The sequence below is a fragment of the Oncorhynchus masou genome, chromosome 18 (genome assembly GCF_036934945.1).
Source record: "Oncorhynchus masou masou isolate Uvic2021 chromosome 18, UVic_Omas_1.1, whole genome shotgun sequence".
Lineage (NCBI taxonomy): Eukaryota > Metazoa > Chordata > Actinopteri > Salmoniformes > Salmonidae > Oncorhynchus > Oncorhynchus masou.
Genome location: NC_088229.1, coordinates 55,303,239 through 55,318,125, shown reverse-complemented (window position 1 = coordinate 55,318,125; position 14,887 = coordinate 55,303,239). Strand labels below are relative to the sequence as shown.

At 41.5% G+C, this 14,887-nt stretch overlaps 1 protein-coding gene across 1 annotated transcript; it reads left to right on the top strand.

Moving 5' to 3' along the window:
- The first annotated feature begins 916 nt into the window (after nt 1-916).
- Nucleotides 917-12,492, top strand: LOC135504853 (cartilage-associated protein-like). The gene is made up of 7 exons (XM_064923751.1): nt 917-1,409; nt 7,726-7,875; nt 9,844-10,021; nt 10,718-10,846; nt 10,985-11,130; nt 11,979-12,059; nt 12,304-12,492. Exons 1-7 carry the CDS (start codon nt 921-923, stop codon nt 12,436-12,438), a joined length of 1,308 nt encoding a protein of 435 aa, XP_064779823.1. The 5' UTR covers nt 917-920; the 3' UTR covers nt 12,439-12,492.
- Nucleotides 12,493-14,887: the final 2,395 nt, after the last annotated feature.

Sequence of the window (14,887 nt, the reverse complement as noted above, 5' to 3'; positions counted from 1 at the left end):
TCCCTCTTGGCAAGGAATGTTGTAAACGTGGACAGTCTCCAGTTTGCAGTGGGATTGCTCAGACTCAGTGCGTAGATGAGCAGCGGCCGTTCTATGACTGGCTTCACTGTCAGTGGTCCTATAGGTCTCTCCTATGCAAACAATCAATGCCAAACGCATGTGCAATGAGCATTGTCAGAGCATGTGGCTCGAAGCATAAAGACATTTTGAAAGTTATTGGCTAGGGAGAGGCTGTAACGACACTCCTGACCAGTAAAACAAATGACCAAAATCTAATGTTTAACCAATTCTGAAATTATATATAGTTTTTCAGGTCAGGAGTGTTCATATAGACTTTTCCTATAGGGTATAGGGTTATGCTACCATTTTTTATTTAACCTTTATTTAATTAGGCAACTAACCATTGCAGTGATTCATTGAGGGGGAATAGCCAGGTCCTGAACCAGCTATTCTACAGTCAAGGTAAGTGCACTACCTCCGAAAGCCATTGAGACCTCTTGGTAGAGGCAATGGTATGCTTAAAGATATATTGAGTTTAATTACTTTGATAAATATCCTAAACAGATGTATTAAATATGATGTATACCTATCTACTGTCACGCAACAAGCTGATCTCAGGCTAAATTATCTCCAGTGGCCCAGTAGCCTGAAGAGACCCTCGTTCACATTCAGCTAATGGAATTGTAAACTAGGTTAAATGTATTTTTACGCACGTGGAACGCGTTTTAAATGAACAACTAAACGTGTTCCGATATGACTGCTGGAGGTTATGACAGCTAGAAATCCGAGACCACGGGCTACAACTTTCCAACTCGTGAATTCCCCAAGACCCCTAAACGGTTTGCCAGCCCACCTCTCCCTGAAAGTAAATGGAAAAACACAATCCCGTTTTATTGGCCAGAGACAAATGTGCAACTTGGATGAATGCATTTATCATGGTCGCCAATCTCCAACGCGTAAAAGGAATTATTTTCTCAATCTCTTTGTGTTTTATTGCCACTGTAGTTGTCGCGCAGTATGACAACTACAACTTTAGACATTTCCCACAAGAGGAGCTCATGCCAATCGAGTCTGCGTATGCACAAGGCTTGGACAATTATGCCTCAGAAAATTGGACGGACTGTATCAAATTAATTGAATTAAGTTTACGCCTGCATCGACTGCTGAAAGACAGCGTGACATACTGCATACGAAACTGTAATGCTAGTCATGTACAGCTACAGGAGCCTGTCATGGCAAGCAGCACCGGGGATATGCAGATTTTCTGGCGCATTTTGATGCGAGCATCATGCCTGAAAAAGTGCAGGATGCACTTCTCTGCGCTCTCGCTCCCTTACCCTAGAAAAGAGGTTATGGATGATTTCGATAATAGGTTGCCCTACCGTTACATGTACTTTGCTTATGTCCAGGTAAGTCACATTTTGGGCTCAGAAATATATATTTATGCTATTTTCACAACCAGAATCATGAGCGCAGTAGCTGGCGGTGGCGCAAAAATCCTGAGTTTTGATGAATAAACAAATTGTGTGTTGAGGCTTAACCCCTCATTGGCCAATCATAATCAACTCCTACTAGTCCATTATAACCTAAATATGTGTTTGCCTCAAGTTGTGTATATGGTATTTTATGCATTGCATTGTCATCAACTCCTACTAGTCCATTATAACCTAATTTATTAAATAGTTTACAGAAACAACAAAAATGGGAAATGTCCACTCACCATTACTACTTCAAATATAGAGTATATTGCTGTATACATCAATGATGTCGCTCATGCTGCTGGTGATTCTCTGATCCACCTCTACGCAGACGACACCATTCTGTATACTTCTGGCCCTTCTTTGGACACTGTGTGTTAACAAACCTCCAGACGAGCTTCAATGCCATACAACACTCCTTCCGTGGCCTCCAACTGCTCTTAAATGCAAGTAAAACTAAATGCATGCTCTTCAACCGATCGCTGCCCACACCCGCCCACCCGTCTAGCATCACTACTCTAGACGGTTCTGACTTAGAGTATGTGGACAACTACAAATACCTAGGTGTCTGGTCAGAATGTAAACTCTCTTTCTAGACTCACATTTTTTATTTCACCTTCATTTAACCAGGTAGGCCAGTTGAGGACAAGTTCTCATTTACAACTGCGACCTGGCCAAGATAAAGCAAAGCAGTGCGACAAAAACAACAGAGTTATACATGGGATAAACAAGCGTACATTAAGCATCTCCAATTCAAAATGAAATCTAGAATCCTCTTCCTATTTCGCAACAAAGCATCCTTCACTCATGCTGCCAAACATACCCTCGTAAAACTGACTATCCTACCGATCCTTGACTTCGGCGATGTCATTTACAAAAATGCCTCCAACACTCTACTCAGCAAATTGGATGTAGTCTATCACAGTGCCATCCGTTTTGTCACCAAAGCCCCATATACTACCCACCACTGTGACCGGTATGCTCTCGCTGGCTGGACCCCACTACATATTCGTAGCCAAAGCCACTGGCTCCAGGTCATCTATAAAAGTCTTTGCTAGGTAAAGCCCCGCCTTATCTCAGGCTACTGGTCACCATAGCAGCACAAACGTAGCACGCGCTCCAGCAGGTATATTTCACTTGTCATCCCCAAAGCCAACTCCTCGTTTGGCCGCCTTTCCTTCCAGTTCTCTGCTGCCAATGACTGGAATGAATTGCAAAAATCACTGAAGCTGGAGTCTTCTCTACTTGCACATTCATCTTCTGTACATATATCACTCCAGTGTTTAATTGCAAATATTTCACCACTAAGGCCTATTTATTGCCTTACCTCCTAATCTTACTACGTTTGCACACACTGTATATAGATTTTTCTATCGTGTTATTGACTGTATGTTTGTTTATCCCATGTGTAACTCAGAGTTGTTTGTGTCGCACTGCTTTGCTTTATCTTGGCCAGGTCGCAGTTGTAAATGAGAACTTCTTCTCAACTGGCCTACCTGGTAACATAAAGGTGAAATAAAAAATAACCTACTATCGGTGTGCCACGTGAAAAGGTAAACAAACAAACAGGCAAATATAGGCTACAAGTGGATTCAGCACCACAGAAAGCAATCTGAATTCCCGCGATTTGACAGTTAGGTCCAATAGAGGAAAGTGGAAGATATTTTTTTGGACAAAATCAATGCCGTAACCAATTGCATTACTGCTAAGACCAGTTTTTGGTCGGTCTTAAATACCCTCTCTTGGCTAACTGAAATTGGCATATTGGCACACGTTTATAAGGACACCAAAAATAATTCCACCCTTTCCACCTCAGCGCAAGCGAGCTAATGCTAGGAAGGTAAAATTACCAACCTGGCGCAAGGGCTGGAAAATGCCAATGCGCCAGTTTTTATATGACGAAAGTCAAACTAATGTGCGTTTCACACTTGCACCTGCTTACCGCAGGCATAAAATAGAACCTGTTGTGTTAACCACAATTAATTGCAGGAAAGATGCAGTGCATTCGGAAAGTATTCAGACCCCTTCCCTTTATTCACATTTTGTACATTACAGCCTTATTATAACATTGATTAAATTAACATTACACACAATACCCCATAATGACGAAGCGAAAACAGGTTTTTAGAAATGTTTTTTTCAAATGTATAAAAAGATTGAAATAATACCTTATTGACATAAGTATTCAGATCCTTTGCTATGAGTCTCGAAATTGAGCTCATGTGCATCCTGTTTCCATTGATCATCATTGAGAAGTTTCGACAAGGTAAAGGTCCCACAATTGATAGTGCATGTCAGAGCAAATAACCAAGCAATGAGGTCGAAGGAATTGTCCTTAGAGCTCTGAGACAGGATTGTGTAAAGGCACAGATCTGGAGAAGCATACCAAAACATTTCTGCAGCATTGAAGGTCCCCAAGAACACAGTGGCCTCCGTAATCTTTAAATGGAAGAAGTTTGGAACCACCAAGACTCTTCCTAGAGCTCGCTGCCTAACCAAGCTGAGCAATCGGGAGAGAAAGGCCTTGGTCAGGGAGGTGACCAAGAACCCGATCGTCAGTCTGACAGAGCTCCAGAGTTCCTCTGTGGAGATGGGAGAACAACCATCTGTGCAGCACTCCACCAATCAGGCCTTTAAGGTAGAGTGGCCAGACGGAAGCTACTGATCATTAAAAGGCACATGAAAGCCCGCTTGGAGTTTGCCAAAAGGCACCTAAAGGACTTTCAGACCATGAGAAACAAGATTATCTGGTCTGATGAAACCAAGATTGAACTCTTTGGCCTGAATGCCAAGCGTCACATCTGGAGGAAACCAGGCACTGCTCATCACCTGGCCAATACCATCCCTACGGTGAAGCATGGTGGTGACAGCATCATGCTGTGGGGATGTTTTTCAGCGGCAGGGACTGAAAGACTAGTCAGGATCGAGGGAAAGACGAACGGAGCAAAGTACAGCGAGATCATTGATGAAAACCTACTCCAGAGCCCCCAGGACCTCAGACTGGGGCGAAGGTGCCTTCCAACACGACAATGACCCTAAGCACACAGACAAGTCAGCACAGGAGTGGCTTCGGGACAAGTCTTTGAATGTCCTTGAGTGGCCCAGCCAGAACCCGGACTTGAACCCGATCAAACTTCTCTGGAGAGACCTGAAAATAGTTGTGCAGCGACACTCCCCATCCAACCTGATAGAGCTTTAGAAGATCTGCAGAGAAGAATGGAAGAAACTTACCAAACTTCCCAAACACAAAGCCAAGGTTGTAATATTATCTAATCCGTTTGCCCTCAGTGTTGTGATATTTCAGAAATAAACCATCCTTGCTGCCATATCAATAGTCTCAAGCAGTGGTCGCCAACAAGTCCTTCGAGGCATTCCTAGTCAATCACCAAACATTTCTGTAGAAAGGCCAACGACAAAGGCATAAAGGCTTGTTGCTCCTTTTTTTGTGTTGTGTAGTTGCTGGTAGGTGCACTTGATTCAGAAGCCCTGCGCAGGCAATGTGTTTCCATTTTGTATTTTCAGACAAATTAAAATGTTTCAAACTCCACCTACCCCCACTGAATGAGTAGCCAAGTGTATCAATAGCCCTGTGTTTTTTTTAAATGATTATTAGCAGCTTGTCATGTCTATTTTATATCGAGGTATTTCACTTTCTCTGGACATAGGAACAACATGACTTTGTGCCTGAGTCGGATGCAGTGTGACTCGAGTTTCCCCCTCTCTGGTCAGTCTCACCTGAGAGGAAAGAGAGTGCAGGGACCGTGAGAGGCGGACCCTCTGATGCCCTCTCCCTGCCGCCTCTGAGACTAATGACGTGTTCAAAACAACTGGTAACTTGGAAATCTCCGACTTCAGTGCGTTCAAGACAACTGGGAACTTTTGAGGGGAAAAAAACAAGATCCGACTGGGAAAAATCGTTTTTTGAACTGTCATCCAACTTGGAAACTTTACTGCACAAACCTCATTCCTACAGAACTGTTTCTGTTCTTAAAGACCCAGGCTCAAGTGTACCTAGATTGATGGATGTTTTACAAACATTTGGAACATATTCAGGGTGTGTGCTTAACATACACAAGATCCAAGCCCTAGTATATAAATCTACCCCACAGGATGAGCTGAAGAGTAGGTATAACTTACACTGGACCTCTTCATCCATTAAATATCTTGGAGGATATCTACCAAAAGATACACCCAAACTTTATTGCATGAATTACGATCACATCAACAAGAAAATATATGATGACCTCGACAGGTGGAATTCACTTCCCTTAGATCTTAATAGTAGAATTGAAACAATCAAAATGAACATCCTGCCGAGGTTACTGTATTTGTTCCAATCACTGCCCATAGAATTCCCACCTAAACAGTTTAGGGAACGGGATAAACGGATATCAAGGTTAATCTGGAATAGCAAGAGACCAAGAATTAGATAGGCAACATTACAATTACCAAAAAAACTGTGGGGGTATGGCCTTACCAAACCTAAAAGATTATTTTGTGTCAGCCCAATTGAGACCCCAACCTGTGTTGGTGCAATTCAGAATACGAATCCAAATGGAAAGACATTGGGACTACTTTGACAGAGATACTGACCCATACAGTCAGTTTTGGGAAATAAGGACATGGTAAATGAAATATACAACAGACAAAATCAGTGGATTAATTTCTCTCTGAAGACATGGTTTAGGGTAGTTAAGCAAAATAATTTAGACAGAGAGATCAAACTGCTGAGTTGGCCCGCATACGACCCCAGCTTCATCCCTGCAACTCAGGACAGCAGATTTAAACAATGGACGCAGAAAGGCATCACATCATTCAGTACAATTATAAGGAACGGGAACCTAGATAACTTCCAGGACCTAAGTAAAAAACATGGCTTGGATAAACAAGATTTCTACAGATACCTACAAGTTCGACACTATTTCCTAAGGGAGATAAGTGATTGACCCTCGAGCACCTCAACAATTAATCCAAGTATTCACTAACGCATACAACTTGGGGAGTAACAAAAAAAACGATTTCAAATCTGTACTTGGGTATTCAATCCCCAAAGACACATTCTACAAACTATATTAAAAAGAAAGGGGAGGTGGAACTTAACATTGAAATAACTGATGAAACATGGTTGAACATATTAGAGACTCAACAAAGCTCCACCAACTCAGGGTCATGGAGAGAATTCTGATGTAAGAATGTCATACGTTTCTTCAAAACACCTAAACTGAAATTAAAACAGTCTGGCACCCTACACCTTGTTGGAGAGAATGCTGTCTATTGAGGGTGGGTCACTCTCATATCTTTTGGACCTGCCAAGCAATCGACACTTACTGGGGAGAAATAAGATCTAACATTGGAAAAATAATGGGATGTGACATAGAACAAACATTCATTTCTTTGTACTTGGGTGAAATACCTGATAACTTACACAATAGAGAAAAGTAAGGTCTTACTGGCAGCCAGTAAAAAGGCAATCACTAGGAAATGGCTACAAAATGACCCTCCCACAGTGACACAATGGATAGACATTGTAGAAGAAATACACCACATGGAGCGTATGACCTTTGCTTTAAGAACTCAAGAGGTGAGAGGTCAAGAATACTGGGAAAAATGGGTTTCGTCCTTGGAAAAAGGTCTAATTCAAAGATGTCAATGTAACTAATATGATGAAGGTATAATGTGCACTGTAACTGACAGATCTTTTGTTGTTCTTTTACTTTATTTGTACTTTCTTTGTGTTCCTCAAAAACAAACTATTACATTTTTTTTAAATAACTGTTTTTATTAGGTTAATGTCCATTTTTGAAGTTGTGTTTAAAAAAAAGAGCGGTAGATCTCAGCATGCTTTTTGACTTGCGAAAGTGATCTTGACTCAGAAAAGGTTGGTGACCACTGGTCTAAAGCAAAAGTACTAGACAGCTCAAAGTAGCCCAAAGTCCTGCCACACACCACATCAGTTCCAATGATGGAAAAGACAAAGAGAGGAAACCGCTTTGAACAATTGAGATTCCCCTGTCGACATACAGTATCTGCCCCACTGCAGTTAGAATACTTATCAAATTGTATTTTCCTCCCTTTCTTGAAGTCATCATTGATCTGACATGACTGGATTGATACTAGCAAGCGTTCTAATCTACAGCATTGCTATCACCAATTGTCTTAATGTTAGATCAGTGATAACTTGGATGAAGGAAGGACTGAGTATTCCAACAGGGCCTTCACCACTTGGCCTGTGTTATGATTCTCCCAGAAGGATGACCTCCAGAAGGCGTTGGCGTCAGCCCACACCTATCTACAGAGAAACCCAGAGGACCCGGTCATGACACGGCACATGAACCAATACAAAAGAGAGTTTGACTTGGAGGGCGCGCTCATTGACCACGAGGAACGCCCCTATGAGGTGAGCATAAAGGAGAGGTGGGAAAAGGTACTACAAAATCCACTACAATCTGACCCCAACCTAATATCAATTCACAATACCCCGTCACTACAGGTTCACTAATATTCACAATACCCCGTCACTACAGGTTCACTAATATTCACAATACCCCGTCACTACAGGTTCACTAATATTCACAATACCCCGTCACTCCAGGTTCACTAATATTCACAATACCCCGTCACTACAGGTTCACTAATATTCACAATACCCCGTCACTACAGGTTCACAATACCCCGTCACTACAGGTTCACTAATATTCACAATACCCCGTCACTACAGGTTCACTAATATTCACAATACCCCGTCACTACAGGTTCACAATAACCCGTCACTACAGGTTCACTAATATTCACAATACCCCGTCACTACAGGTCCACTAATATTCACAATACCCCGTCACTACAGGTTCACTAATATTCACAATACCCCGTCACTACAGGTTCACAATACCCTGTCACTACAGGTTCACTAATATTCACAATACCCCATCACTACAGGTTCACTAATATACACAATACCCCGTCACTACAGGTCCACTAATATTCACAATACCCCGTCACTACAGGTTCACTAATATTCACAATACCGCGTCACTACAGGTTCACTAATATTCACAATACCGCGTCACTACAGGTCCACTAATATTCACAATACCCCGTCACTACAGGTTCACTAATATTCACAATACCCCGTCACTACAGGTTCACTAATATTCACAATACCACGTCACTACAGGTTCACTAATATTCACAATACCCCGTCACTACAGGTCCACTAATATTCACAATACCCCGTCACTACAGGTTCACTAATATTCACAATACCCCGTCACTACAGTCCACTAATATTCACAATACCCCGTCACTACAGGTCCACTAATATTCACAATACCCCCGTCACTACAGGTTCACTAATATTCACAATACCCCGTCACTACAGGTCCACTAATATTCACAATACCCCGTCACTACAGGTTCACAATACCGCGTCACTACAGGTTCACTAATATTCACAATACCGCGTCACTACAGGTCCACTAATATTCACAATACCCCGTCACTACAGGTTCACTAATATTCACAATACCCCGTCACTACAGGTCCACTAATATTCACAATACCCCGTCACTACAGGTCCACTAATATTCACAATACCCCCGTAACTACAGGTTCACTAATATTCACAATACCCCATCACTACAGGTTCACTAATATTCACAATACCCCGTCACTACAGGTTAACTAATATTCACAATACCCCGTCACTACATGTTCACTAATATTCACAATACCCCGTCACTACAGGTTCACTAATATTCACAATACCCCCGTCACTACAGGTCCACTAATATTCACAATACCCCGTCACTACAGGTTCACTAATATTCACAATACCCCCGTCACTACAGGTTCACTAATATTCACAATACCCCGTCACTACAGGTTCACTAATATTCACAATACCCCGTCACTACAGGTCCACTAATATTCACAATACCCCATCACTACAGGTTCACTAATATTCACAATACCCCGTCACTACAGATTCACTAATATTCACAATACCCCGTCACTACAGGGCCACTAATTTTCACAATACCCCATCACTACAGGTTCACTAATATTCACAATACCCCGTCACTACAGGTTCACTAATATTCACAGTACCCCGTCACTACAGGTTCACTAATATTCACAATACCCCATCACTACAGGTCCACTAATATTCACAATACCCCCGTCACTACAGGTTCACTAATATTCACAGTACCCCGTCACTACAGATTCACATTACTCTGTCACTCAGGGCGGGGGGTTGGGATCAATTCCATATAATTGCAAATTTCAGTGTTCTTCCAGAATTAACTCAAATGAAATGAAACTGACCCCCAACCCCTGACATCCACATGACCTTGTCACCCCCAAGGTTAGCTTCCTGAAAGCGGTCACCTTGTTCAACTCTGAGGACTTCAGCAGCAGTATCAGTCACATGGAGCAGGCCCTCAGCCAGTACCTCCAGCAGTACAGCCTGTGTCAGGCCATGTGTCACGGGGCCTGCGATGCCGACCTCCCCCAAACTAAAGACCTGTACCCCACACTGGCAGGTAGGCTACTGCTGCCTCACTAAGACCCAAAAACACTGAAGGCAGACCCGGGTAAAACCAGGGTTCCTTAGAAGAATGTGCAATATACATGTTTGATTTTTTTTTTTAAATTTAAAAAATGAAATAGTGAGAAGCTGAGTGTTTTCCAAAACAAAGTCTGGGCAAAACAAAGTTGCAATCTTAGAATCTGGAAATGGAAGAAAAGCTATTTTTAAAAAGGGGGCAATTTGAGATTGGTACATCGATTTTTGGACTTTTAAATTAATGATATATGCCTATTGATTCTTGAAGAGTATAACTTCAAAATTCCTCATGAGTTTATTGTCGTACCCCACCAGAATCCTTCATATTAGCCTGTAATGCTCCATTGTTTGTATACAATGTAATTGAAAACAAAACACTGTATAGCTTCAAAACATGGTTAGACGTATCGTTTTGATATCATGGATGGTCAGTCCTTGCATCCATAGCTCGGTCTATAAATGTGAGAGTGGTTTTTAAGTTAAGGTGCCAGTGATGGTGGTCTCTCAGGGAGGTCAAGGTCAAAGGTTGCTTATATTTGGCAGTCAGGGCTGGCTACACAGACCCAGATTATATAAACCCATGAGTAGCCTCAATTCTGGTTGAATTAGTTATGTACCATGACTTTGAATGACTATTAGGACTAAACTCATTTTTTGCCACCTTCTTTCACAGATGCCTATATTGACGCACTGAGATGCGAGGTGAAGTGTGAGGAAAACCTAATGCCAAATGTTGGTGGCTACTTTGTGGAGAAATTCATCGCCACTATGTATCACTACCTGCAATTTGCTTATTATAAGTGTAAGTACCAACCATAGTCATATAATGTAGATATTATCCACCATCGACTTTGATTAACAATAATGTCAAACCAATGTATCGGGACTAAACGAAAGAGTCCAAATAAAAGGGCAAGTTATTCTTTTCCTCTCAATACAGTAAATGATGCCCGCAGTGCGGCCCCCTGTGCGTCCAGCTACGTGCTCTTTGACCCCGAGGACAAGGTCATGAGGCAGAATATGTTATACTACCAGTCTTACAGAGAGCAGTGGGGCCTGGATGACCACAGCTTCACACCCAGAGTGGTGAGAGAATGGCTCTATTCATCTTTTCAACTTTCCTCACATCCTCTCACCTCTTTCTTTAAACCCATTGGAAAAGGAAGTCGGAAGGGAGCGACAAAGGACCTACTATGGCTGAAAAAGAGGCGAGGAGATAGATTGCGAGGAATCACTGTAAAGACCAATTGAAATAGACAGCTCAATGCATCCTTCCTGTTAGCCTTCATTGAGGTATTTACAGATCCGTATATATGTGGATAAATGAAAGCAAGGTTTTCTTCTATTAAACTGCTTTCACTAATCCAGCCTTCTCAACTATGGGATTTTGCACTTGTTTTCTTACAACCTGTAGTGCTATTCCTAGGCTTCCCCAAAACCAAACGTGGGAGTAAATGAGTGCACACGTCGGGGAGAAACGGAATTGGACTAGTAACTTCAGAGACAGGAAGGAAATACATAGGCAGCTAGGGATTGATTTGGAATTAGGCCTTCCGCTGCTCAGTCTCCGACCGAGCACGGCCCTGTAATAGGAATCCTAGACTTGGACAATCCCTTGCTCTGTTCAAAATCACCATGGTGATCTAGGAATGCAAATGCTCAGCGCAGGCCTCCACTCTGTACATAAGCGCAGAAACACCCGTTTGCCTCGACTCAGGCATTATGGGAAAAAGACCAAATCACAAGGATGTGAAATAATTCAGTCTGCAGATACTTCCATTTTGTGTTTTGTTATACTTCATTTTTTTCTAGGGCAGTGATTCATTGAAAAATGCAAGGAATTGAGTCTGACAAGCTTTATGAAAAGGTAAAACTCGACTTGCAGATTGTGTCCAAAGTGAACGTGAAAGAATCATTTGGCTCCGTTTCAACAGGAAGCATTGAGGTACTACAACCATACCACCTTGCTGAAACAGATGCTGGCATTTGCAGAGAACTACTTGCAGTCTGATGAGGTAGGATAATGCAGTTTAAGGTAATTAAAGGGGAACTTCAATGAGAAGTCGTCATTTCATATGGTGCCTGTAACGCTATAACATAAGATGATCCGTTCTTTAAATGTCTTGCACTGAGTCGTTAGGGTTGTAGGCACAACATGGCGTTTTGAATTTCCCTTTAAAAAGGTTGTCGATAACCCTTACGATTGATGACACAGACCTTGACTCACAGTATCGGTTGTGTGTGGACCTTGTTTTACAGGACTTTTTGGGTCCAGAAGAAGCTGCCATGGAGGACTCCTCTGATGTTGAGTTTGAAGGGATTGGAGACTATCAGGAATCAATCCTGGCTAGATGGTCACAACCCAAAGCTAAAGGGGACGTTGGTGATTCCTAAGGGTTTGTTCTTGACTAATGATGAATAAAAACAGAAAGACAATGCGTTTTCACACTTCAATTTTTATTTCTCTTCATTCTCTTCCCCAATTTCTCATCGTTAAAATGTTATCACCTGTTCCTATTAGGTCTTAAAAAACATATGAAGTCAATAATCGATATCTGTTCCAGAATTGTAATTCAAATATACAGTTACAGGGAGGTCAAAATAAATAAATAAAATCTCGAGAATTTGCGCACATCACACATTGAAAAAAGGATAAGTCGAACTCAAGTCCTAAACAGTAAACCAAAAGTAAATAACCTCAAAGCGACGCTATTCTATATAAATGCAATACGTATCCTGGAATCACTAGGCCGGGAAGCAATGCACAGTTAATTATACACAAAATGTACACATTTTCACTGTTGGGTTTCAAGTCTGCTATTTAAAGATATTGCAGGTTATCTAAGTACACTGGTATTTGATAGGTCAGTCCAATACAAATGGTTTTATGAATACCTCTGCATATATTGTACAAATACACATGGATTATGTTTATATGTACAGCCAATGCTATTCCACTCATGCAAAGGCTGTTAAGTGCTCCACTCAGGAGGGTTGGTAAGTCTGCCAAGACTGTGTGGGGGTCAAATGAAAAACTAGAAATTAGACTAAAGAGATCAAACATTTGGATGACAGAGGGCCATTTGGCTATTATCTCTTGATTAAGGTCTACCACATCGCCTGTATTAAATCTGTCTCCACATTTCTGTTCAACCCGAAACTACCTTTTTGTCAACCCCAAAGCAGTCTTTTGGTCAACTCCAAAACGGTCTATTAAATTCAAGAATTTCCGATAACACAGTGCTCAGTGTATTAATGGTCCCAAAACAACAAACTAATCATCATATTTGATCACTTACAAAATATAGTTTCGTCAAAGCTCCACTAAATCTTCATAGCTTGTCTATCAAACAGCATAACGGACAGGAGCCTGAGGAAAAGGGTCATTGTGTGTCAGTGTAAAGGTTGAACGGAAATAAAATCACTCCTCATTTATTTTCTATATCCCTATCCTGTTCACACATTACACGCTTTTAGGGATGTACGGTTACCAAGCAACACTACTGTGAACAAGTTCCCTGAATAGGAACAGGGCAAAATATGTGAACTGGTAAGCATATTTGTTGACATCCGTCGTCATTACATCACAATTTCCCAATTACCCATTGGCTTGACCACATACTGTATCATTTTAACTGTAAAGCCAGACTTAACCTGGAAGGCTTGGTGTGACTAGTAGGAATCTTACATAGGGGATAACTTTAATATCAACCGGCATTCTCTTATTTCTACAAAAAAAGAAGAGCATATCGAGTATCCTGTTGAACTGAGAAAAGGTTCACTGGTCCCCAAGGCAGATCTTAAAGAGGCCGTGTCGGGATGAACAAGGCACACGAAAGGCCAGCAGCAAATGAGGCCAGAACCAGACATGTCAACAGTTACTCTTTCAGGCAGGAGGATCGATATTAAAAGATGTTGTCTGTTCCTAACCCGCTAGGTGTTTTCATCGACAGTGGCATTGTAAAATGGTCCCCGGTTCAACTTTTAAAAAGGCTATTTTGTCATCTTACCCATGGAATGTAAAATACCTACATTAAAACAAACGACACGGTAGCCTATTAAACAACCGCGAATTTGAACAGCCAGCCTACATTAAACATATAAAATAACAAAAAGGCAAGAGGAAGATCCCGAGAACAGGCTTAAATTGTCATTCAGCGAACTCCCCAAATTCAGTCACTGGCAACTATACAATAACATACGACAGAGACGCCTCCACAAAAACACCAACAGGCCACGGTATTAAAACAATGTTAAAAGGTCATACACATTGTTTTATACACCGGAAGTATTTACATTCAAGTCTAAAAGCGAACAATTGTTTGCGATATCCTATGAGTCGAACAACAAGAGTAAATGGACTGTGATGGTAAGCTTCCTGAAATGTCCATTCTTGACTAACATTTTTGAATACACATAGAGATACAGATTAAATAAGAGTTCAAGTATACTTAATGCTACTTTAGGCTGGCAGTGTAACTTTTTAAACATGACCAGAACCTGTAATGGAGAGGTAGGTCTGTGTTTGGTGACACGCAGAATACACTCGGAACCTAAAACAATAGTCATTAGTTACTGAGAGGAAGGAGCGAGACAACGGCACACGCAAGCTACCACTGTTTTTCTTACTCAAGCTCATCTGTCTTTGAAAGTAGTCAACGGATTCTAGGAGAAGGCAAATTTCACTAAAATTGGGTGTACTGTCCCTTTAATCAAAGGGCTGCTTGATTTGACTTTAAGTATTTAATTGAATGACAGTATGTCAATGTAAATACAAATACCATTGTAATGAAGCTCAAATATATAAACTTCTTGCGTATACGGAATCTCCCATTGATGCAAG